Source organism: Chionomys nivalis, chromosome 4 (assembly GCF_950005125.1).
Source record: "Chionomys nivalis chromosome 4, mChiNiv1.1, whole genome shotgun sequence".
NCBI lineage: Eukaryota > Metazoa > Chordata > Mammalia > Rodentia > Cricetidae > Chionomys > Chionomys nivalis.
Window position 1 is genome coordinate 84,794,959 of NC_080089.1, and position 25,187 is coordinate 84,820,145.

General features: G+C 41.6%; 1 protein-coding gene across 3 annotated transcripts in view; it reads right to left on the bottom strand.

Annotated features, from left to right (window-relative positions):
- Nucleotides 1-25,187, bottom strand: part of Me1 (malic enzyme 1) — a 119,199-nt gene that overhangs the window by 74,791 nt on the left and 19,221 nt on the right. For all 3 annotated transcript variants that reach the window (XM_057768175.1, XM_057768173.1, XM_057768174.1), the window contains 2 exons: nt 22,231-22,364; nt 20,342-20,491 (listed from right to left, as the gene is read on the bottom strand). In XM_057768175.1, the coding sequence (XP_057624158.1) occupies nt 20,342-20,478 (137 nt within the window). In that variant the 5' untranslated portion in view covers nt 20,479-20,491; nt 22,231-22,364. The remainder of the gene's footprint in view (nt 1-20,341; nt 20,492-22,230; nt 22,365-25,187) is intronic.

Sequence of the window (25,187 nt, forward strand, 5' to 3'; positions counted from 1 at the left end):
AGTGCGGCAACTGGTGAGGGGCAAGGCCAGCTCTCCCGCTTTTATGACCTCAGGGCCAGCTCTCCCAATCACCACAGGCCGGATGGAGGGGGCAGGCACCTCTCCCCCATGAGGAGTTGGGGATAACTCACCCACTCCACTCCCCTTCAAAATGGTCAGCTCCATTGTGCTGCCCAGACAATGTGCAGGGCCTACTTTCCTGAGTGCTGCAGCTTAGATAAAGGGGAGGGTCAGCTCCCTTGCCAGGTGGGGGCAGTAGGGGCCAGGGGAGAGGGCATCTTCCCTCATCCCCTCCATCACTATAGAAAAGGGAGGTGGTACCAACTATGCCACTCTACACCCTCAGGGCCAGCTCACCTGTACTCTTGTCTACAGGATCTTCTTTACTGAGCTGTCCAGGAGAGGCAGAGGGTCCAATCTCTCAAGTACTGCAGCTGGTAAGGGGTTGGGTCAGGTCCCCCACCTGCCACAGGGGACAAGGGGTAAGGGGAGGAGGGCATCTTTCCCTAACCCACACCACATGGCAGACAAGAGGGTCGCAACCCACTCTTCCCATTCTCATGCCCCCAGGGCCAGCTCACCCATGCCCTTCTACTATCCCCCACGAGAAGAGGGTCAGCTCTGTTGTGGTGCCCCGATAAAGTGCAGGACCTGCTCTCCCAAATGCTGCAGCTGGTGAGGGGCAGGACCAGTTCTGCGCTGTACTGCAGTCACTGAGAAGCAGGACCAACTCTGTACAGTCCTACCCTCTCAGCCTTAGGTAGTATCAGGAGCCACAGACATCAGCACAGACTGGCTGCATTAGGGCCATGAATCCAGACATCACCACGGCCCTGGGTGGCAATCAAGCCACCACCTCAGCCCACTTCTCACTGCTTTCACCCCTTCAGCTCTGCCTCTGTCCACAAGATACAAACCATTCTGTCTCCCTCTCTCCCATAGCACACCACACTTTTGCTCACCATAACAGTGTCTGACTGCTCAGCACCACAGGCGCCAGGCAGGCCCGTGCTTTCTCCTCAGAGTCTAGGGCGGACCGCTGGGTCTGAGTGTGCGTCTCTTTGCCCATTCAGTCCATTATCACAAGTATAACATGTGACCACCCTGAGATTGTGCAATGCTACTCTGTGATGCGTCCAGAACTCACACACCTTCTGAAGAACATCACAGAAATGTGTGCTATTTATCACCAGTCCCAATTTGTCATTACCATGAATATTAATTCCGATCACTTGATTAAGGTGAAATTATTTGAGTTGCTCTACCCCAGGATCATCCCTTTTTCTTTTGACAAATAACATGCATTTAGTCAAATAACTGTTCAAAATTGTAAATTTTTCTGTTTCTTTATTCAATTAGCAACTTATTCTTGTCCATATGGGCTCATAGCTTAGTATTTATTCAATAGGGTTGAACCTGTTACAAATGTAATACATCCAATGCCCAAATGTTTCCAGACATGTCTAGTGGGAGTATTCAATTTGGCTTCTAGGTCCATTTTTTAGGGTGGAGGATGTTGTTGAGATGAGGTATTGCTACATTCTCAGACTGGTCTTGAGTTCATGGCTCTCTGCCATCAACCCCTAACTCTTTTATCTATTTCTCTTTCTATCACACCCTTTCTGAAAACCTCAAAATTCCTATCAATCCATCTGTTCTCTCTTTTCTTCAACTCCTTCTGCACAGTTATGTTTAACAAAAGTACTTACCCGTGTATATCAGATACACCTAGACCCTAGTCTCAACTACGGCCAAAAGACTCACAACTTATCCTGCCTTCTTCAAGTCCCTCTTGGGCTCTTGGGCTCTCCATAAAGCTACTGTTTGCCTCTGTCCCTCACTCCCCCCCCCCCCGTCGTCTCATTAGATTAGCACACAGCCTGCACTTGACTACCCTATCCCCATAAATGTTTCTCAGGCTGAGCCCACAATTTCACTAGAGTATTAGCAAGCGCCCAGATCTCCATCCTCTGGTGCCATTACCTCTGATACTGTCCTACTTGCTACCCTCGGTCTTCCTTAGTCTCCTTTGCTCCTGCTCACCCTCAAATATCTCAAGCTTTTGTCTCTCTAATGAACAGCTAAGGCCTCGGGGATCCATGCTTTCCTTAGCCCTTGGATTCACGTTCAAAACCCTTTATCCAAGCCTCCGCTACTTCAGATGCTTCGCTCTGGCTTTATCTCCCCATTTGGGTCCCATCCTTATTCTTGGCATTGGATAAACTGATTCAGCCTGAGAACCATGTAGTTTCCAACTTTCAGCGATTTCTCAAGGATTCGCTTGGGCAGGCTTCCAGTACCTCTAGCTCCTCTTCCCTGCCGAATCAGCTCCCAATTGCTCACCGCGGCAGAGCCAGTGTCAGTTCCTCTTCCAAACGTTTTCTGACTCACGTTCTCAAGCTGGGTTTGGAATTCCAAGGAGAAACTCGCTGTTTCTCTACTATAATACTTACATATTCTCACAAAAACGTTTACTTCCTAGCATTGTTCCAACTAGATTACAACACTCTACAAGTCAGTAATTCTCTATGTCTTATAAAAATTAAGAAGGAAATGGAATAATGGAGAGAATCAAGGAGACAAGGTTGGAGCAGTGGCTTAAGAGTCCAGATCATGTGCTACTCTTACAAAGGCCAAGTTGCTTCCTAACACCACACTGAGGGGCTAATAACTGCCTTTTACTCCTCCTCCCAGGAACTGGATACTATTCTAGCCTCTGCAGATAATGCTCTCTTTTGCACATACAACCATACAACACACAAACATACATATAACTGAAAATGAAATTTAATCTTAAAGGAAAAGAGAGAGGCGGCTAGACTTACTAGTGAGGGAAGTATGACAGGAAAAAATGACAGAGAACATTTCAGGAGAAATGTGATCCATATTCTAAAACTAACAGGTCTCAGTGGACTAGATATTTTTAAGGCAAATCCCCAGAAAAGAACAGCAAGAACTATAATCAATGCTTCTTCTAGGACTAAGGACCATGCAATGGGTAATTTGAGATCTCAATGCTGCCACTGTGGTGACAGGTCCCAGTGGTAGCCAGGAATGGAGAAACAGTGAGAAACCAGAGAACAAAGCTACACACTGGGAAAGAATTACAATATCACATATCAGCTTTGGGAGAAAGGTAACTAAATTAGTCTAAGTACTTTAGACTTCAGGCTTAGAAATAAAAGAGAGGGTTTTATTGGAAGGTGCTTGGTAAAATAATTTTTATCTAAGGATGTTAAAGGAAGGTGGATTTCCTAATCCTTCCATTACCTATTTCTAAAGCCAATTCTGTTTTTAAATAAGTAGCAGTTTGATAATGCCAGTGTTTCCTTTGCTGCTTTGGATTGTTTTCTTTTGTTTTGTTTAAGATGAGGTCTTTTTATGTAACTGGACTCAAACTCATGGTAATCTTCCTACCTCTCAAGGGCTGAGATTAGAGATATGCACCACTGTGCCTACACAAAGTGATTTTTAAGAAAATTGTTTGTTATTCTATAGGTGTCTTAGTTACTTTTCTATTCCTATAAAGCGACACCAAGACCAAGGCAAATCATAAAAGAAAGCATTTAATTGGAGGGTTGCTTACAGTTTAAGAGAGTTAGTTCATTATCATCATAGTGGGAAACATGACAGCAGGTAGGCAGGCAAGGTACTGGAATAGTAGCTGGCAGCTCACAGCTGACCCACAAGTTCTTGGGCACTGAGGAAGAGACTGGGCCTGGTATAGGCTTTTGAAACCTCAAGGTGTACCCCAGTGACACACCTCCTCCAGCAAAGTCACACCTCCTAATCCTTCCCAAACAGTTCTACTAGTTAGGAACCAAGCAAACATAAGAGCCTACAGGGCTGTGGTGATTTGAAAGACAATGGCCTCCTAAAGATGTGGCACTATTAGGAGGTGTGGCCTTGTTGGAGGAAGTACGTCACTGTGAAGGTGGGTTCTGAGGTCTCGTATATGCTCAAGATACCACCTAGTGTCTCAGATCACTTCCTGCTGCTTTTGGATCAAGGTGTAAGGACTCCCAGCTCCAGCACTATGTCTGCCTGCATGCTGCCTTGCTTCCTGTAATGACAATAATGAACTAAACCTCTGAACTATAAGCCAGCCCCAATTAAATGTTTTCCCGTCTCTTCACAGCAATAAAAACCCTAAGCCAGGCCATTCTCATTCAAACTACCACAAAGGCCATACCAACCAGTCTGAATTATAGACAACATGTATTCTTTACAGAGATGGTGTTTGGTCATTTTATAGTATGTAAGTTCCCTATTTGCTATTACTCAAGATAAACATACATACATACATACATACATACATGCCTTATATTTAGTAACCTCTAACTTTTAGGAACAAAATATCTCCAATGACAAATGGCCGACTAAAGATAAATGATATTTTATATTATTACAGATAATATCCTGACAAAGGAGGTTCTTAAGGCCAGCCTGAGCTCCATGAAGAACCTCTGCCTCACCGAACACTTTTGTCACAGTACGTGGAGAAATCAAGTTGATACTAACTCCCTGTCAGCTATCTTTCATAGTACTGGAAAGTGCTATGAAGGTTGTAGGAAAAAAAATAATAAATAGTAAATAATACAAAATAACAAATAGTTTAACTAGCTGTGAACCCTATGGGTTACAATAAAGATCAACATAAATGCTATAGAAGTAGCCAACCACTTTCTGATTAGATTTAAGGCCCATTCCACAAGAGAGAACACATCCCTGGTACAGTAAGTCTGGCCAAGAACTTATGGTTGGAAAACTCACAGACCCCAAGGATGAACCTACTACTATTATTCTGTTAAATGGACAGAGTGTCAAACACCCTCTAAGCCCCTATCTCTCTATCCATAGATTACTGTAGCTCTCCAACCTCACCAAAGACGTTTCTTTGTGCAATGGACAGTGGGTAACTCAGAAACACAACTGCTCAAAGTGCAGAGAAAAGATGTTTGCCAGGTGCTCGTTCACAAGTGGGACATTTATATCACTCCTTCCCCACAAGGCTCAGCAGCCATCATGGAAGGAATGGAAAGAGTCTTAGAGCCACAGGTGGCCTGGAGCAAAACAGTGTTTTCTGACCATAACAAGGCCACTGCACTCACAAGCTCATGGGAGTTCTGGCTTCAACATCATCAAACCAACCACCATTCTAGCACAGAAATGGAAGGGGCACCCAAGCCTCCACTCCTAGTTGAGAAGCTACTGATAGTAGATGGTTTCTGCGTATGAAGATTCAATTTTCTTTCGCATGTTGTGTCTTGTAAATGGACCATGCTCCAGCAGACAGACCCACATCCACGAGTATTTGGACAATACAAATCAGACTCGGGAGAGTCTAAAAAATATTTTTTTTTTTTTTTAAAAAAAAAGGAAGACACAAAGTTGGGAGGGGTAAGGGTGGATCTGGGAGGACTTAGGGGAGAAATGGCAAGTGAATATGGACAAAATATGTCACATGCATGTATGAAAATTTCCAGCGATTAATAAAAACACTGCATTTAAATTTTTTCAAAAAATTCTTTTTTTAAATTTAAAAAGACCATCCATCTCAAAAGACTGAAAACAAGAGTTGAGATGTAGCTTTTGTACAGTCTCTGCCTGGCATACATGAGACTGGATTTGATCCCCAGCAAACCCCAAATAAATTAATTCATAAAAATGAAAAGACATACAGAAAAGTAATAGTACTTTTTAAATGATTATATGGTTACTTCAAAGAGTACAAAATTGGGGTGGGGGTACTAAGGACTGAGCCTAGTGCCTCCCCCACTAGGTGAGCACTCTGACACTGTAACTCTACTAGACTTCCAGCCTGTTTCTAGTTTTTATTTTCAGACAGAGTATTATTAGGTGGCTCAGGACGGCCTTGAGCTCACTTTGTAGCCCAGGCAGACCTTGAATTTGTGACCACCACCTATCCCCAGACTCTCAAGTAGGTGAGATTCCAGTCCTGGAAGACCAGGCCTAGCAAGAACCATTATTCTTTTAAAAAAAAAAAATCAATCAAGAATATATATATAAAATATAAGTAACTCATGTTTGCATTCGGAAAACTTTCCAGCTGTTAAAGCAGATAGATTAGGAGGTGTGTTTGTGTTCTCTATAACACTGTCAGTTCAGACAGCAGTTAACATATCCATGTCTTCCACAGTCAGTTCTGCTTCTGTTTTCGCACACAATATTGTGAGGGAAAAGGCACAATAGATTCTGTGTTTTAACTCAGCAGACAAAAAACAGTCAACCTTACCCACTTTGTATTCAATCCATTAGATAACATTTTGTTGCCTCTGAAATCCTTTTCTGTACTGGCAGTTGCCAAAACACTAGAAATTTCTAGCAAAACATACTGAAATGTGGGCTGGAGAGGCAGCTAGTGGGTAGGTAAGTGCACTTGCTGTTCTTGCAGAGGTTCAGTTCCCAGCGCTAGCCTAGTGGCTTTCAGATGTCTGTAACTCCAGCTCTAGACAATCTGATCTCCACAATATATACACAGTACACTTACATACATGAAGACAAAATACCCAATACACGTAAAATTCACCCAGTAAAAAACACATACTAAAATTTTCAAGTACAACAGTATAGTAAAATAAATAAATAAATAAATAAATAAATAAATAAATAAATAAATAAAAATGCCTACAGCTATGGGGCATTAGTTAAAAATGAGACAAGAAAAAAAATCGAGAAATAGCTATATATGGTAGACACCTATTCAAAAACAAGTGTATAAGCACCAATTACTTGTAAAGCCCCTACCCTTTTCTTTCTGTTTGAGTCCCCAAATCCTACCAAAATAGCATAGTTATTTAGTCCCATTTTGAGGTGGACAGCTTAGGTTTCTTCCCCAAAATTACAAATAATAAGAAAATACAGAAGAAAAAAGTAATTCTAGCTTTCAAAGGAAAGTACATACATCCTATCTAACATTTGTTGGCAATACAAAAATCAAACAACAATCTTTCAGTTACTTGATGGTTGTGGAATGCAAGTCCTATGGAAGGCCAATATAAACTGTGAGCTGGGGACAAGACAGGAAATGACAGAGACACTCGTGATGGAGTGTGGCGGTCTCCATCACAGCACTGCCAGGCTCTACAGATAAGAAAGGACGAAGAGAGGCTACCGTGGAATTCAGTTACACTTGAGCTGGAGCTCTCTACTTACTAGTTCTTCAGGGTTTGCCCCAGTGTCCACATGAAACCTAACCACCCTGACTAGTGATTCTAAGCTCCAAACCTGCAGGGAATCTCTGAAACTAGCGCAGCATCTTCCATTAGTCATGCGCCCCTGCTACAGCCTGCCTCAGTTTACTCTACACTTACTCTCACTCCAAGGACAAACGGCCTCCTCGGAGAGCAAGTATGGCACGGGTGAAGCTGTGTCTTCAGGGTCCTTTCACATTACAGAATGACATAGACAGCAGTGGTAACTCTGGGCCTTTGCTTAAAAATCTCCTTTTGCTGGTCTTTGCTTTGTGACTGTGTTCCTCAGTTATCTAAACCCAACACTAAATGATCAAACCATTCCATCAGTAAATCCAGCTTCCCTGTCTAGGGTTTTAGACAAGTGACAGAAATCCATGTACATTATGGGGACATGACAGAAGTCCATGATAACTATGGAGACAGGCCCTTATTAATCTAAATGGAAAAGCCTTGGTTTGATTTGAGTTTTGTTTGGTTTTTGCTTCTGTATTTTCCTTTTTAGAGAAAAAAAAAAATTTAATCTATAGAAAAAAGGGGGTAGGGAGCCCAGCAATATATAAATATAAATCACATGCAGACTTGGTGACCTTCTGATGGAGGCCATTTTTCAAAGGATATTTGAGGTCACTGCTATTGCTGACTGACCACTCCAATCCTTGCTCAGGTTTAGGTTACCTCTTCAAAAGTTCACGTCTATACCAGCACTAGGAATCTACCTGTAGTTTTCTGGTTTTGTTTTTATTTTAGTATACCAAAGTGAGGAGCCCACCATACCACAATAGTTAACTCCAAACCCGCCTCACAGAGAAGAACTTCATCAAACTCTCTGGTCACAGAACAAAACCAAGGCATTAAGGTGGGAAAGAGAGAGAGTTGTGTGGGTTGGGGGGGGGGGGGTAAAAGGGTGGGAGAGAGATTAAGAGAGGGCAAGAGGACAACAATCAGAATGTCCTGTTTGCGTGTGTCAAATTGTCAAACAGAAAACATCAGAATTTTGAAAGTGGGCTCCATGCCTCCTGCATGAGTCCAGGTAGTGCCTCTAACTGCCCTGAACATGGCAGGAGCGACTGTATAATCTTAGAAGTACTAAATACATACTGCATACTACCTTTCTGATCTAGGAACACCTACCGATTTACTAGCATTGTGGGGATGCTTTCTATGACTGTGTATGTGTGTGAGTGTGTGTATGTAAGTGTGGGGGGGGAGAGGGAGGGAGAGAGAGGCAGAAGTGTGTGGGGGAGGGAGAGAGAAGAGAGAGTGTATGTAAGAGGGGACAGGGAGAGAGGGCAGGAGGGTGAGGGAGGTAAGAGTATATCCGTGTGTGCGTCTGCATGTGCACACACTCATATGCACACTCACTGTTGGCGGAGCTGCCAGCATATAGCATACATGTGGAGGTCAGAGGTCCTTCAGTGGGTCAGTGGGTCCTCATCTTTCCACTTTGCTCAAGATAAGGTGTCTTTGCTGTTGCTTAAGCCAGGCTAGGCCCAACAAGAACCTCTGGCAATTCTTCTGCCTTGGCCTTTCATCTCCCCATAGAGTCACACTGGGATTACATATACTAGTGCTATATGTACATGAGTGTGGCTTTTATGTGGGTTCTGGGGTCCAAACTGTCAGGCTCGTGTGGCAAGAGCTTCTACCTGCAGAGCCATCTGCCCAGTCCAGGAATGAAGTTTGTAAATTATAATTTGTATTTGCATAGTTTTTAAAAGGCTTCTGGTCCTAGAAATCTAATTTAATTCTAGCTGATAGTTTATGGTTTTCCTATTTTCTTATATTTTATCATCACAAGTAATTATGCTCCAGTTATAACTGCTATTGTCACAGTGTTAAGCTAAGATTTAATACTTAAAAAATAAATTCTGTTTAATAAAAAGAATTTGACCTTTGGGAACTGTAGGTCCATCTAAACTTCAGGTAAACAATTTTCTAAGTTCTGTAACACACCTCCCATGCAAAGGCAGCTTCAAGACGGAATTCTTTTTCGTTTGTTTTGGTTTTTTTGGGTTTGTGTTTTGTTTTGTTTTGGTTTTGGTTTGGTTTGGTTTGGTTTTTGGTCTTCGAGACAGGGTTTCTCTGTAGCTTTGGAGCCTATCCTGAAAATAGTTATTATAGACTAGGCTGGCCTTGAACTCACAGAAATCTGCCTTTCTCCGCCTCAGGTTAGGGATGTTGAGTCAGGAAGCTGTAGGCCACTGTGTACCATGTAAGAGGAGCGACCTAATAGTTGGAAACGTATGGAGTAACCATAGGAAGCGGTGGAGTAGAGATGCTGACTTGGAAACTCTCGGTTTCAAGTTAGTAAGAGAATGTACAGAAGAGAAACCATGACCCTGAATAAAACCTGCAGAACACTGCCATTTTGGTGGGTGGAGTGGCTCACCAGACTTGTTTGTATGGATTATAAAAGAAATATATTTTATTGACAAGGGACATATGTTAGATTTAGCTGATGGAAAGAAAATGTTGAGCTAATGAATTCCTAAGGAACATGGAGAAGAACATATGAGATATAGAGGATAAGGCTACAGTATTTACATTCTTATGCCCACAGAATGGCGAGCCAAAACACAGCTGGTGATAAATTCACAGCAGAAGATTCAGAAGGCGGCTACAGTGCTCCACACCCATGGGAATGACGTTTTAATTTAAAAATAGGTGCACAAGGCCGGGCAGTGGTGGCGCACGCCTTTAATCCCAGCACTCGGGAGGCAGAGGCAGGCGGATCTCTGTGAGTTCGAGACCAACCTGGTCTACAAGAGCTAGTTCCAGGACAGGCTCCAAAACCACAGAGAAACCCTGTCTCGAAAAAACAAACAAACAAACAAAAATAGGTGCACAGAAGTGAAGTAGAAAAGATTTAGTGTCAGGATAACACATGGTCTAGCTTCCTCTTCCTAGGTAAGGGTAGGTGGGGAGAAAAGGTTGGCTCAGGATGGCATACGTGGTGAACAAAGGTAAGATCACAAAGGGAGGACTTGGGTTACAAATCAAATGAACTGCACTAAGCCTCAAGCTCACCAGCTTAAACCCAGCAGAGCCTCTTATCTGCAGCTGATGTACTGAGATACAACACACCAGTGTTACACATGCCTGTCACCTCAGCTACTCAGTGGCCACTACAATAGAACTAAAGACGGACAACAAATTGCCACTTTTGGCAACTATGTGGCTTTGATGGCTTACCTGATTTCCTCCAGAGCCTAAGCGGATTAAGTCCATTCAAAGCCATTAGGTAACCATTAGGTAAGGAAACAGAGTCAGTGCTGCAAACCTTACTGGTCTTTCCACTCCACCCCAGCCTCTGTCCATACTGGAGAGGCCAAGTAATCGGCTCAAACCTTAGAGGCTATCGTCCCCTTTCAAACAGCTTAGTAGCTTCCAAATGGGCAGAATTACAAACAAACTGCATCACAACCTGGCCTTTGCCATCCTGCCCCAAGATAGAACTTCTGACTATACAATTTGCTTGGCCTCAGACCCTTTCTTTTTCCTTTTTCTTTTTCTTTCTTTTTTTTTGTTTTTTTTTTTTTTTTTTTTTTGTATTTTACAAATTATCACCTACCCTGCATGAATAAACTATCATCTCAGAGACACAGCTCTAGCTACAACATAAACGGGACGTTACTGTCACTATCCTGTTCATTCCCTTTATAATAAATACATTCTGCATTCATGTACCTCTTTGTTCACGTGATATTATACATCAATTCTAGTACACAAGGACAAGAAATACATCTTTACATACCTAATGGTTAGTAAAGTGCCTAACATGCAGGACACACTCAGGATTTCTGGTACACGAAAGCAGAGAAGAGATAATGGGCACAGACCCACACAAAGTTACCTATTCCGGTTATACTCTTTGGGGAAGCAACATGTGATAAACACTCTAAAAACTCTATTTCATAGGATAATGTTTATTAGCAAATATAAAAATACTTTTGAAAAACAGCAGTTAAGGAGATGTCCAAGAAGCTTCTCTGAAGAACTCAGACCCAAGGTTGAACACAGCCCAAAATGAGTAGGCCCAACATTGTTTGAGGAGGATATGATAGCTACTTTCACGTGTAAACACCATTCTAGATGTTTCTACAAAGGTCACTTGTTTGTTTGTGTGACAGGGTCTCTCAGCATAGCCCTGGCTAGCCTAGAACTCACTAAGTAGACCAGGCTGGCCTTGAACTCACAGAGATTAGAAGTATGCACATCACATCCAGCTACAAAGATCATTTTAAAGTAAGATTCACGTTACTCCGCTGGCTCTAAATCATAATGCTGGTCATTCCAAGGGGGTTAAAAGTCCTGTTAGAAAAGAACAACTGCCCCTGAAGACGGGGAACTTCTGCCACAGGACGAGTTCAGGCTTCACTGGGCTGTGGGACCTGCCCTTCCCTGGCTCTTCAGCCTGGACACAAGAGCTCTGGTGCAGCCACTGCCCCACAGGGCCAGTTTCCTCAGTAAGTCTCTCCTTCTAGCCTGTTTTCATTTTCATTCTCTCCCAACCACATTTCCACCCCACCCCCTTCTTTCCCTTTCTCCCCCTTTTCCCGTCCCCCTCTCTCTGAAGTCTGGCCCTTAACACCTTGGTGATACTTTTCTAGTAATGATTATTTTCAATTTATAACATTTTAAAAATAAAATAAAAATAACATATATTACTACTTCTACATAAATATTTTCAAATAACTATGAACTCAAAGTATATATAAAATGATTTTACAACTGTTCTGATGAACTCCAGCACAGCTCCCATGGTTTAAACACAGAATCCTATGGTAAAACTGACCTCATCATATATAAGCATACATCTGACAAATGTCAATAAAATTAATTTCTTTGAATAAAGGTTGTATGTGTTTATACCCATATTTTAAGCTTTTAAAACAAATTACCTCATTTTAAGAGCGAATGTTTTAATTCACATAGCTACACTATTTTAAATATATAAAATATGGTACATTTCAAATTATTGTACACACCATTTATTCATCTGCCGATCATATTTAAGACTGAGTTACACAGTTAAAAGGCGAACTTTTTTAGTTAAAAAGAGAACATTTAATAACTCATAAATTGAATAGATAATTACATAATTTGGAATCTTGTCAATGATCTTAAAACTTTACTAATATGATATAAATATTAATGAAATATAGAATAAAACAGTATTGAACTAAAATTGTTGAGTTCACTATGCTATTGCTTCTAAACATTCACAATCATATTTTGAAAGATAGACCACCTCTCTGAAAATATTAAATACAGATTATTTTTGTCATGTAGTGTCTGGATCTTGAGAAATACAGATGGGAAGCAAGTAAGAAAGCTGGGCAAAGATAATTACAGCCAGGGTGGACCCTACTCTGTCCTTCCCACTGCTGACTCTGGTGCAGGGTCGCGGCACTGCCTCGGAAAATGCTTCCTGATGCTTCTGCAACCCAATAGGGAGAACACATAGCAAAAGTAAAAGCATACTAAGACTAACGATCCCCAAAGAGCACACAAAACTCAGACCCAAAGAGTGTAATTTATACACACCAAGTGAGAGAATACCAACATTACCAACACAACCAAATAAAATTACACGCTTGTTGTGGCCACATGTTGTTAGGGGGATAGGGTGAGAATTTTAATGAATCCAGTCATTAAATGATTGTGAATTCCTCTTGTTTGAGAGTATACAATTCTTCATAAATCTCAAATTTGCAATCAAAATTGTAATTGATTTCCTTCAAAGTAATTGAAACTGTTAGGTGACTTCACGAGAGGTTCCAAATACCTGAAAGTACTAATTTGTGAGCTACCTTTTAAAACATGCACAGAGCATTTCAACTCAAAGTGGCCAGCTCTCTTCTTAAACGCGGCCCGAGGACATCTGTGAAAACAGTCCCTTACTCTCTGGACACAGAAAAACCCCACAAAATCACGCAAACCAAGAGGTGCAGGTCTTTGCGTTCATTTTAAGAACATGTGTGAAAATGCCTAGGCCCTCGGGGTATGCAAATTTAAAAAGCTGACTACAAGCTATCTGAAGGATGTCACTTTAAAGAGGCCATGTGTGTGTGGATCTAATGTACAAGGGAAATAGAAAAAGACAAGATCTTCTGAGTAAATTGGGAATATGGGAACCATGGGAGATGATAGAAGGGGAGGGGAGAGGAATGGAGGAGTGGAGAAAAACATATAGCTCAATAAAAACAATTAAAAAATCCCCACTAAGTAACAAGACATTGGTAACACCCACCGAGTCAGCAAAATGGAAATGGCACGGCAGAGCTAGATGGAGGCAGCAAGGGGGACCCGAGCTGGCAGTGTGCAACCACGTGCAAATGCTAGGGATTGGTCCATGTGTGCTGTTCAGTGTATAGTGGAAGAGTCACTGTGTCCCCAGGCCAGACAGTGGGACTAGAAAGAACAGAGAGCTGAGCTCTGGCTGCACATGCAGAGATAATGGTGAGCTACGCGTGTAGACGTCACTGACCATTTCCAAGTAAACAAGTCACACAATGTGCACCACTGAACTTCTGGAGCTCATGGGCGGATTGACCCACACAGCTCCCCTGCCACATGGACATGACTCTCATGTAGGTAACAAACTGTTCCTAAGCCAGAAGAGGAGGCTGCACAGAAGAAAAGGACAGACCAGAAGGAACTGAAGAAACAAAACCTTATGGCATGAAAATAAATTCAACATAAGATAAATGAAAAGAACAAAGTGACCTTAGAATTCAAAGGTTCCCAATAAACCCACGGCTAGAATCCCATTTAGAGCGGGTACCACCAATGCTTAGCCAAACCACTCAACTACTCCCAGTTTTGAAGGTAAAAGTCTATTCCAATGCCAGTTAGAAAGCTCTGTAAAGCCAGCCGGTGGTGGCGCACGCCTTTAATCCCAGCACTTGGGAGGCAGAGGCAGGCGGATCTCTGTGAGTTCGAGACCAGCCTGGTCTACAAGAGCTAGTTCCAGGACAGGCTCCAAAACCACAGAGAAACCCTGTCTCGAAAAACCAAAAAAAAAAAAAAAAAAGAAAGCTCTGTAAAGTACTGTATCTCTGCAGGGATTTCCATCCAGCGACTGCAGATCTCCATCCTATAACTATCCTATAGAGAGGTATGCGGCCTTCTATATGCCTGTAGGCTTGCATCTCTACATCCTCCCGTTTGCTCTCAGGTGACCAGGTTCAAAAGCTGTTATTACTGCAGTCACCTTCCCTGGACACAGTCCAATCTGCCAGGGACCCATCAAAAACACGGTTATCTAATAAAAGTAATATTCCAGGCATGAGAATATTTAATATAAAATGATCTAAGAATAAATGCCTCTTTTCATTTTTTATTTTTACTAATGCAGATGAAGGTTTAGAATTCTCATTTAAAATATATGCATTCCAGTAGATGGGAGAGTAACTAAATGTATGTGCTTTTATGAGTACTTACCTGAGATAAAACTTGGCAGACTGTTCCTGAATTCTCCATATGTTCATGTAAACTTAAACCAAAACACCTGGAAGTACCACACAGGCTGTAGCAAAATTATTTTTGGATCTGAAACTCGAGTTTCCACTCAAGCTTTCCACATATCAAGTCTCTAGATGGGCGGGAGGCTCAATGAGCTGTTACTCTATATTTCTAAAGGTTTTTTACAGTAGCAGATAAGTCTCACTGCCTTGCCAAAGAGATTTATATGTCTATGCATAAATTTGGCCAACCCTTAGATCCTGATGTAAAGAACTGATGCTTGACTCATGTCTGCATTTTTTCCATTCTCCACATTTTTCCTAATTAAGGCAATGCTTAAGAAAGAAAATACTTTGGAACTTAAAACTCCTCTGGGCACACACTGAATTCCCAGTTCTTATGATTACAGGAGACTCGACCTCACTCCTACTGAGGACAAATCACTCATACATTTCATAAATGCAGCATTTGTCCTACTCGGGGAAAAGAAGAATTGAGCTTGCACTTCAGAGATCATCAACACCTGCATCTCCAGTGCCAATGGCAATCAGCTTTTTCTTAACAGTTGCCAACAGATCCACTGCAGTAACAATTAAACACTACCTAGTTCAGACATTCTCATTTGCTTCATAGCTTTGAAGAACACCCACATGATTTCTCTTTCTTAAAACCTTAAGAATGATCAATGCAACTTCTGAGCTTATTTTAAAGGTGACGAAACAAATTAACGGGAGTGCTAACTGCAGAACCTGTACAAACAAAAGCAAAGGTGTTACTACAAGTAAATGCCAGAGTTTATTAATAGCTAACAATAAACCACTCTTCTGGAAGAATTAAAAATGTAATCAGTGATTTGATGTTTAAAAGAATTTCTAAAGTTCACAGACTAAGTGAGAGGTATAAAGTTATTATACTTCCTAATATGTTAACTTTATTTTTTTTTTTTGAGACAGGCTCTCACCATGTCATTCTTGCTGTCCTAGAACTCACTGTGTAGACCAGGTTGGCTTCAGACTCAGAGATCCAGCTGCCTTTGTCTCCTGAGTGCTGGGATTAAAGGTGTGCCACCACAACCAGCTTGTGCCTGACAATTCTAATGTGGTTGAATTCAAGAGAACCAAATCCAGCCTTGGTTCACCTGGGCAGCTCTGTTAGCCAGCAATGCCTGAATCCTGAAGGACCCCTCCCATAAACACCCATCGGGCCCATTTTCTAAAAGCCAGCTCCACCTGCCTCTGACAGGCAACCCAGGACCTCTGGGCCCTGGCTTGCCTGGGGTTTGCATATTGATGTCTCAATAATGAGAATAGTGCAAAACTACTAAAGTGGCTGCAAGACACGGAGGTCCACACACTCCCTAAATTTAACTGCTTACATCTTGATCCCGGTGCTGTGGCATGAAGAGGCAGGGCATTTTAGAAGTAATCAGGCCAGAGAGCCCATAAGACCAGGACAATATATACAGGTGCCTATATAAACAGATTCTCAGAGGGCTTAATAACATGAAGATATAACAAGCAACCAGACAGTGATCCAGTGCCCAGAGACAATCCTTTCCAGATCCCAACCATGCTCACCCTGATCACAGGATCCCAGACTCCAGGAGTAGGAGAAATAAGCCTCTCTAATGAAAAGGTCACTCTGTTTATGGTAGTTGGATACAGCATCTGATTTGACTAGGACAATATCACAGAGTTATTTCAATGATTGAGCATGTAGCTTGCAAATTATCCAAACTGGCCAGAAAACCATGTATCTTTCCATAAACAATACATGCTTAATTTATTTACAATCAGCTAATGAGCTACTAAAGTAGTTCTAACTTAAAATTAGTATCGTACACCTATATGACATATCGTTTAAACAATATGAACACTTCTATTCAATTAAGCATTCACTTCATGGTTAATACAGTTAGTACAATATAGTCCCTATAATCTAACAGAAACATTATTTTTTTGAAGGAATGTTAGCCTCAGGGATTTTTTAAAATATTATTTTAAGCTTTCATTCATTCATTCATTCATTTAAGGTGGGGTTTCTCTAAGTAGCCCTGGCTGTCCTGGAACTCATTTTGTAGATCAGGTTGTCCTTAAACTCAAGAGATCCGCCTGCCTCGGCCTCTGAGTGCTGCAACTAAAGGTGAGCACCACCACTGGTTTTAGCTTCTCTTCTTTTTGCTATGTCACAAATCAAATTTCAATTAAAGCTGACACTCTCCTCTAGAAATTCTAGACAAATGCAGTTCCCTATATGGCATGAGTGAACATTTATTCATATCTCCCTAGGTACAGTGTCACACACAGAGAAGGAGAATAATTTTTTAGGGTATTGCCCCTGGTGGCTTTCTCTACTCTGGTGAATGGCTCCAAATCCATGTATAATTGGACATCATTAACTGGATTATCAAAAGTTGGAGCGTCATGAAATTTGAAGGGAGATGGAGGAAATAAGAAAGGAGAAATTGCCAGGTGGAGGTGCTGCATACCTTTAATCCCAGCACTCAGGAGGCAGAGGCAGGTGGATATCTATGAGTTCAAGGCCAGCCTGGTCTACAAGAGCTAGTTCCAGGACAGGCTCCAAAGCTACACAGAGAAACCCTGTCTTGAAAAACAAAAACAAAAAAAGGGGGGGGGGAATAGAGGGTGGATATGATGTGTGAAATCTCAAAAATAAAGATAAATTATAATAAAAATAGAACCTTTGAATATAGCATCTATTAAGTTCCCAGCCCACACATCTTATTGACTTCTAGGCCCACCTATCTGGATGTTCCTCTTCTGCAAACGTACACGACTATGGTAAAGGCTGGTGAGTACTGCTCTGCCTCCGAGGGCAAGCATCCTGAGGGTGTTACAATACTTATGCAACAATAACCACGACTGAGGATTATTCAGCTATATCATTTGTATTACGCCCAATCCCACCCTCCAAAACCTCACAAAATAGATATTATTCTAAGGAACAGGCCAAGAATTCAATTTAAATGCACTATAGCTTTCTCCAACTAATTTGAGCACTGAACATTGTTTGCACCTTTACTCTGGGTGGACCAACAGTACTAGTCTGGGCATCTTGGGAAAGACTTGTTTTGCTTTTTAATCTGTTTTCAGTAAACTGTATTAGCTCCACCTGTTTGCCAAAATCAGATCAGTGACTCACTGCCTAAAGATGAGAAGTGAAAAAAGTATGCATTCAAGCTGTCTATACTCAGTCAAAATTCTTTGTTCTCGTAGACTGACTCATTGGAGTTGCATTTCCTTCAGGATCAATTATTTATGAGGATTTGTCTGTTTAAATAATATGTTTAATTTAAACAGCAGTGGAAAATGATGGATCATCGTTACTGAACATTTTCTCTAAGAGTGCACAAACAGGATGCTCCTGAATTACTGTTTCAATGAGATAGCAGAAAGGGCATATTAACTGAGCACCAGCCAGGCGCTGGATACTCAGCAGGACTGCAAGAATAACTTGTAATAATGACGTTTCGGGTCCAGTGTAGTGGTGCATGCCTACAATCCCAGCTCCACAGCTAGAGGCTGGAGCACTGTGAGATTGATGGTTCCCTAGTCCACACAGGGAAACAAAACAAACTGGTACATAGAGAGCCCTGTCTCAGAAGAGTGTCCCTTTCTAGAATCTCATACCTAGCTATGACTAGGGGTCAAAATTATCTTGACAGACATTAAAAATATCAAAAGAACGAACATGGTTATCAAATATATAGTATAATGAGATGTAGCTAAAAAAAAAAGACATATTTTGGGGAAAATGCATGTTTAAAATACGGTAGGTAGGGACTGAGGAGATGGCTCAGGCTCAGGACTTAAGAGCACTTGCTGCCCTTGCAGAAGACCCAGTCTGGTTCCCATCATCCATGACTTCTCACAACCATCTGTAAATATTTCCAGAGGATCCGATGCTCTCTCTGGCCTCCACAGGCACCAGGCATGCATGTGGTACACTTACATAATGCAATCAAACACTCATACACATAAAATTAATATTTAACATTTTTAAGTTCAAAATATATAGTAAGTAGGAAGGAGAAATACTTCCAAAGAAACTCTTTAAGTCTGCTTTATACGTCTGTATTATTAATTTGTACGAGGCTTTCTGAAACGTTTCACAAGGTATATTAGTAACTCAGGTGAGACAGAACTCGGTACAACAGGAAAACAGAGAGCCGGCTCTACCATCTGTGTAAGGTTAGCCATAACTGAATGTGCTGTGACTGTGAGAAGCAGACAGAAACACCAAATACGCAGAATTCTGTAGGAATTACAGTGCTGTGGGCACATGGGAGTAAGACAACCTAAGCAAGCCCAACAACAGTCTGAAAACTGATTATCCATGACATCCTGAACGCCAACACAAAGTATCTATGCCAAGGAGACGAAATTCCTCATGAAACCGGTAAATGCATATTCCAGCTTCTTCCCTCAGCAGTCATTAGGAATAGGATTATTCATATAAGTATTGATCTGGAGGCCGGGGACACTGCTTAGCTGGCAGAGTGCTTTCCTAGCAAGCACATGGCTCTAAGCCACGTCCTTAGCACCTCATAAACCAGGCGTGGTGGTACATGCCTGTAACCCTAGAAAGGAGAGGCAGGAGAATTCTATGCTGTCCTCAAATTCCGAAGACACCAGGCATGCATGTGGTGCACATATATACATGCAAGACATACACATAAGATAGAATAAATGAACCGCTAAGAAAATTTAAAACAGGTAAATGGCAAGAAGTATATGAACATTAATAATCCAACATTATTAATCATCAGTGAAATGCAAATCAAACCCACAGTCAACTATCACTTGACATCTGAAATGGATAGCCTCAAAATGATGAGAGACGTTCTGCCTGGGGTATGAATGAAAAAGTATTACCTGGTGATAGAAGCAAGGGAAATTAATACAGCCAGTATAGAGAACAATGCGGAGGGACCTCAAAAATTTAAAGACAAAACATCTATCAATCTCACTGCTGTGTATGGATCCAAAGAAAATGAATCAGTCTGTCAAACTGCTATCACTGTCAGACTGTCAAATACACTCACAATACACAAGATACAGAGCCAAACTCAATGCCGGTAACAAATGAATTAATGAAAATACAAACACAATGGGATATTATTTGGCCTTAAAGGAGGAGGTTACCCTGTCACTATAAAAAAACCCTGGGTGACCATGGAGGACAATGTATTAAGTGAAACAGTCAAACACAGAAAGTACTGCGTGGAAAATCACTAATGTGTGCCATCTCAAGTGGTCAATCAATGCAAGCAACAATATAGGATTTAGTGCAAGATTAGGAAATGATTGTCAAAAATGCCGAATTTCAACTAGATAAAATGGAGTCCTCGAGACCTGCTGTGTACCAGTGACTACAGTTAATGAAAATGTAATTTTAATTATTTAATTACTTAATGTGTATATAAACATGAATGCAGCCCAGAGAAGCCAGAAGAGAGCATTGAATCCTCAATATCTGAAGTATCAGACAGCTGTGAGCAGCCCACTGTGAGCGCTGGGAACTGAACTCAAACTCAGGTCCTTTACAAGAGCAGAATGAGCTAAGCTATAATAACCATGGAGCTAGCTTTCCATTCTCCAAAATACAAATTGTACTTAAAATAAAAGTTTACGTACCTCGGTTTCCGAAATGTCAAGCTGTATTGCTGGCATGCGAGACCCACAGTAGGAGTATAAACGATAGGCATGAATTTTTCAATATCAGACATCAGCACACTATAAAAGAGCTTCTCATTTCTATCTTGCAGATCCATCAACAGAAGATACCTGTGGAAATTGGACACAATTTTAGATCTATATCCAACAATCAAAATCTAATTGCAAAAATAGCTATTAGAAATCTAATTTCAATCAAGTATTAAGTACATCTTTAGTTAAGTAGAAAGCCAGGCAGGGTGGCATGTGCCTCTAATTCTAACACTTGGGCAACTCAGGCAGGAATGAATATGAGGACAGCTTGAGTTACACAGTGAGACCCTGCCTTAAAAAAAACAGTAGCAACAATTTTTAGAAATATCCTTTAAGAAACTGGGGAGATGCTCAGTGGGGAAAGTGCCTGAGGTGCAAACATGAGGACCTGAGTTTGAAGCTCTGAGCAGAGGGGTCCATATCTATAACCTGGTGCTGGGATTACAGTCAAGCAAACCCCCAGAGCTCCACTGGCCAGCCAGGTTAGCCAGTCAGTGTGCTCTGGGCTCAGTGAGGGATCCTGTCACAGGTGGAGGACTAGAGAGAAAGATATCCAACATCAACCTCTGACCGCTACAAGTGCAAGCATGTGCATGCTTACAGACACACGCAGACACACATACACATGCATACATACACAAATGTATACATACAAAAACCTCAACATCTCAAAGAATGAGGAAACACAAATTGGATTACTACCATTCAAACATCACTACTACTGTGAAATAACATAATTTTGTTCAGTACTTGGACAGACATAGTCCTTATTTTATAATTAAAGAGATGAAAATATCATAGTAGAGTTTAACCACTAACTCAAGCAAACTAATGGCCCTTCTTTCTTTCCTTCTTTCTTTCCTTCCTTTCTTTTTGAGACAATCTCACTACGCAGTCCTGGATATCCTAGATAGCCACTGCACAAACCAGGTTGACATGGAACTTACAGAGATCCATCTGCTTCTGCCTCCTGAGTGCTGGGATTAAATAAATGCACCGCCACACCCAGCTTTTAACGGCCTTTCTCCATGTAGAGGCATTTCTGGTCTAGTTATCCTTCTATGCATAACCCTTTATGCCTTTCAATTCAAACTACTTTGTACAACTAAAAAGTTGTGACAAACTGTGTTCAGTAACAACGAGACCCTTTGCACTGATCTCTGGTGTGGGTCAGAGATCACTTAAGTGTGTGATTGTGTGCTAAAAGCTTATTCTCTGCTGTGCCAATTGGAATGGTGCTGGGAAATTCGAGAGCTTACATTAGCACTGGGAAAACTGCCCTCAGAAGAGACTAACATAGTTTCCACGAGCGCTTCCTTCAAAGGAAACTTACTTGATGAGATGACGGCCCCTTCCAGCCATCAGATTCCACCCTGCTGTGGTGTGGATGAAAACCCACGCCCTGCAGGAGCCCTACAAGGCCCAGACTGCTCAGGACTGAAAGTCTGCATCACTCCGCCATAAGACAGCCAGCAGAAACACCAGTAATGACCAATGGTCAGTTTTAGAAATGAGGAAAGAAATTTTCTTGGGTATTTCTTCCTTTTGTGAAGAATATTCATGTTTGCATATAAATATATTAAGTAAATGTGGACATATATAATTTTCTCATAGAAAAATTATCTTGAGAAAGGTAAACTGAGAATTCAAATGATCTTATAGAGAGAATAAATACTTTTTAAAAAAAAAATCACTGTATTTGCAAACAAATTCTCCTTAAAGTTAACTATCCATTCCAAATCATGTAACACCCCAACTTTCTTTTATAAAAAACAATAACAGAGAGTGTAAGAGAAATATGTTCATAAATGTGTTACCTGTCAAAGTCAGAGTTCAGACGCTCAAAATTCTTAACTACCCTAAGGACCTGGATCTCCTGACTGACGAAGCAAGGCGGTAACAATCCATGGATGTTTAGTTGCTGTCTCTCTTCCAGAGTAAATGCCAAATCCTAGGGAAAAAAGGAAAACAATGATTTCCAGAGGAGAAAAAGACAAATAGCACACAAGCACAGATCTGGGGAGGGCAGGGCCTAGCATTGCTACAAGTACAGCCAGCCAACTGTGCACTAACCATCTGCTTCCTTATCTACAGAACCTGAGAGCAGGAAATGGACAGGAAGAAACTACCGAAGAGCACACACGTGAGAGGCCTGAGAGACAGCGCACTCGGCCAGGAACGTGGCTGCTACACAAACATGAGCAACTGGGCTGTGAGGCCCAGCACGCACACAAAAGTCAGGCCAGGTAGGTAGCACATGTCTATAACTCTGGACCACCAGCTGGCCAGCCAATCAGTGAGCTCCAATGTCAGTGAGCGCTCCTGTGTCAAAAAAGATTGAAAGTGATCAAGAAAAACACCTAGTCTATTTCTAGCCTCCACATTTGCATATACACACATACATAATACAGTATATACACCATATACATGTGTACTCCAAAAATGAAAGATACAATCATTAATGTCAGAAAATATGAACATAAATAGTTATCTATTTTTAAATGCGGCTAGAAGTAGGTCAGCTGACACCTGCTGTGCTTCCAACTGTGAACTGGGTCAGGAAATAAACTGCATGATTCACAGGGACCCGTTTCAACCCTCCACCTCAAGTTATCTCTGACCAGCCTTATGCAATCCTGGTTACACGAATTTCTTCCCAAACTCAGATGCAGCACATTTGTAGTCTTCCATGCATGGCATCTTTATCAAGAATGATCTTGTTGGCACCCCACAGTGTGGACATAAGACCTGTAGACTCAAGCTGGATCTGACTTGAAAGCCCTCCACCTGAGGACTAGCTCTGGCAGTATTGGAAGGCACTATGCAAGCTTCCCAGAGAGGGAGCAACCAATAGTAACCTGCTGTAACACTTAAAAAGCCCAACAGTGACCATCATGGCGAGAAATCCCTAAGGGTGCAAGTAGCACTCAATATGTAATTGGGTTTGAGGCCCACTTAACTGACGGAAAATGATTCCTGGTACTAGAAATCAAGACAACTACCCAGGACTGGTAAGGTCATGGATCTTCTAGAACCTACAACTGACACTTTACTAAAACACAGTGCTTCATAGATGCATTCTAAATATTTATCCTTCTACTCACAGATAGTTGTAGTTCTTACCATCTATCAAAGACACTCTGTTTTGCAACAGATGGAGACCTTTACAGAAACCAGTCAGACTGTAGAGAACAAGTCATTACAGAATGCCCAGCCTCAATTGGTCCATCTATAACCCAACTCCTGCATCATGGAAAACAGGGAGGAAAATGGTAAGAGCCAGGGAACCAGGAAATACGCTGTGGGGTTTTTGTCTCCTAAAATGACAAGGAAGTTTAATTCGTGGTACTTCAACTACCATATGGCTGCCTGAACAAGACATGAAGAAGTACACCAGTGACAGACATGCTAATACAGAAGGGGGAAATCTCACATGGCTCTACCCATAAACAAAGAACCTAAGGAATATTGAGAGGAGGAAAAAATCTTCTTCCCCAGGGATGAGCCCCCTAACTGGTTATCCAAAACCAAATGATCAGCCCTGAAATTATAACAAGTAATGCTAAATGGCCTGAGCAGGCTGTATTTATATATTCAAGAATGTGTGTAGGTAGGAGGAGAGAGAGACAAGAAAGACACACTCAATTAAAAAAGAGGGAACAAGGGACGGACGGGAAGGGGGACTTATGTAATTACTCTCTAACTTTAAAAGTCCTTCTGTTGAGCAGTGGCGGCATAGACCCTTAACCCCACACTCAGGAGGCAGAGGCAAACGGATCTCTGTGAGTTCAAGGCCAGCCTGATCTACAGAGCAAGTTCTAGGACAGCCAGGACTATTACAAAGAAAACCCTGTATTGAAAAAAAACAAAAAACCCAAAAAAAGAAAGAAAAGCTCTTCTATACCTTCTTTCAAGACTGACCCCAAGTGCTTGATCCTAAGTCATTTCTAGATTCATCACCATTATTACTATTCCCATGTCAAATTATCTGTCTACATAAACATAGGTACTATAAAGCAATAGTAATTGTAGAAGACTATAGAACTCAAGAACGAACAAATAAATAGAAATAAGGAGCTGATACAAAACGGACCTAAAAGATTTGTTGGAGTACACTACAGGAAGTCAAAGCAAAGAGGCCCAACATCTGTTCAGAAGGAGACTTATCTGGTAGACTGGGATGAGGAATCCTCTCTAGAAGATTCCTAGTGGAAATACTGAATCATAGAAGGCATCTGATCCAAGACTGGGCTGCTATTTCTTCAGGTCCATTATTAAGTGCTGACATGGCATGATGGATGGTTGCCTGATAAAAATAAGATTAGACTAGGACAAAAAAAAAAAAAAAAAAAAAAAAAAACTTCAGAGAACCTATATGCCCTTTCTGCCATGTGAGGATACAAGATGGCTGTCTGTGAAGCAGGAACTGGATCCCTCACCAGATACTATACTGTGTAGACCTGGGGCTTCCCAGCCTTCAGAAAGGCAAAAATACATACTTTGTATTTTAAAACCCAGTCCATGATATTTTACCATTGCAGCCCCAAGACTAAGGCCTGGACCTTGTGATGCTACTGTTTCTTGACAGACGGACAGGGACACTAAAGACACAAATGGCTCTGCAGCTGTTCCCTCTGTCCCTGAATGTCCGTACAATGAGGACTAATGATTCCTGAATCCTGACGTAATAACTCAATTTACTGCATACACAAAACAGGACATTTTCTCTGCTCCCTTCCCTGCCTCTCCTCTCCCCTTCAACCCTCTCTCTCGG